Below are 1,228 nucleotides of genomic sequence, written 5' to 3'. Positions count from 1 at the left end.
TTCTGCCTTCAATGGCATCAGGATTAGAAGACTCCAAAATCTCTTTCCACATGGTAAATCTCTGGAAGCCCCCTCTTAAGCCCTAAAGAGGGAGAAGTCAGTCACATCAGCTATGTCTTGGAGGCCTTGTGCCCTCTCTGCGCCCTCATAGGAATGTACGCATTATTTCCATCACTCAGATCACTGGGGCTGGGGGGACTCTGATCACCAATCTCCAAAAGGCTCCAGGGGTGGTAGGTGGATAAGTCAGGCTGCCCTGAACCTACTGAATCTCATTCTGCTCGGGACCCTCTGCCTCCAGGTGGAGAAGGAGAGGGAGCTAGAACTTGGAGAGAAACTGAATGAACAGCGAAAAGTCCTAGAGGGAGAGCATGCGGAGGCCCTGCGAGGTAAGGACAAGATGCACTTGGAAGGCTGTGGACCAGACTCCTTCTGTTCCACCTGCCGAGCTCACGTGGGACTCCCATTTTCCCCTCCCACCCACCTCTGGTCCCTAAGCAATTGTCACTTCAGGACTGGAGTCTGCAGGGTCCTAAGACTTGTCCTTTCAGGCTTACAATATTTGACCCCATGCTTTGTTTTACCTTAGTTGAGAGGTGTTTTTCCTTTCCATTTTAAGAAACAATCTGTATTCATTATAGGAAAGTTGGAAAACCTAGACAAATAGGAGAATATTTAAATACCCATGTTTCTTCCCCACAATGACGACAGCTCTATGCTTCAGTTTAGTTCAGTTCAGTTGCTTAGTCGTGTCTGACTCTTTGTGACCCCATGAACTGCAGCACGCCAGGCCTCCCTGTCCATCACCAACTCCCAGAGTTCACCCAAACTCATGTGTATCGAGTCAGTGATACCATCCAGCCATCTCATCCTCTGTTGTCCCCTTCTCCTCCTGCCCCCAATCCCTCCCAGCCTCAGAGTCTTTTCCAATGAGTCAACTCTTCCATTCAGGTGGTCAAAGTATTGGAGTTTCAGCTTTAGCATCAGTCCTTCCAATGAACACCCAGGACTGGTCTCCTTTAGGATGGACTGGTTGGATCTCCTTGCACTCCAAGGGACTCTCAAGAGTCTTCTCCAGCACCACAGTTCAAAAACATCAATTCTTCGACACTCAGCTTTCTTCACAGTCTGACTCTCACATCCATACATGACCACTAGAAAAACCATAGCCTTGACTAGACGGACCTTTGTTGGCAAAGTAATGTCTCTGCTTTTGAATATGCTATCT

General features: G+C 48.3%; 1 protein-coding gene across 1 annotated transcript in view; it reads left to right on the top strand.

The window, feature by feature from the left end:
• CCDC69 (coiled-coil domain containing 69) overlaps nucleotides 1-1,228 on the top strand; it is a 35,550-nt gene that overhangs the window by 21,284 nt on the left and 13,038 nt on the right. Inside the window, exon 4 of the mRNA XM_010850593.1 lies at nucleotides 302-389. Within this exon, the coding sequence (XP_010848895.1) occupies nucleotides 302-389 (88 nt within the window). The remainder of the gene's footprint in view (nucleotides 1-301; nucleotides 390-1,228) is intronic.

This window comes from Bison bison, unplaced genomic scaffold (assembly GCF_000754665.1).
Source record: "Bison bison bison isolate TAMUID 2011002044 unplaced genomic scaffold, Bison_UMD1.0 scf7180017864291, whole genome shotgun sequence".
NCBI classification, from domain to species: Eukaryota; Metazoa; Chordata; class Mammalia; order Artiodactyla; family Bovidae; genus Bison; species Bison bison.
The sequence above is the reverse complement of the archived record's forward strand: the minus strand, read 5'-3'. Positions and strand labels throughout refer to the sequence as shown.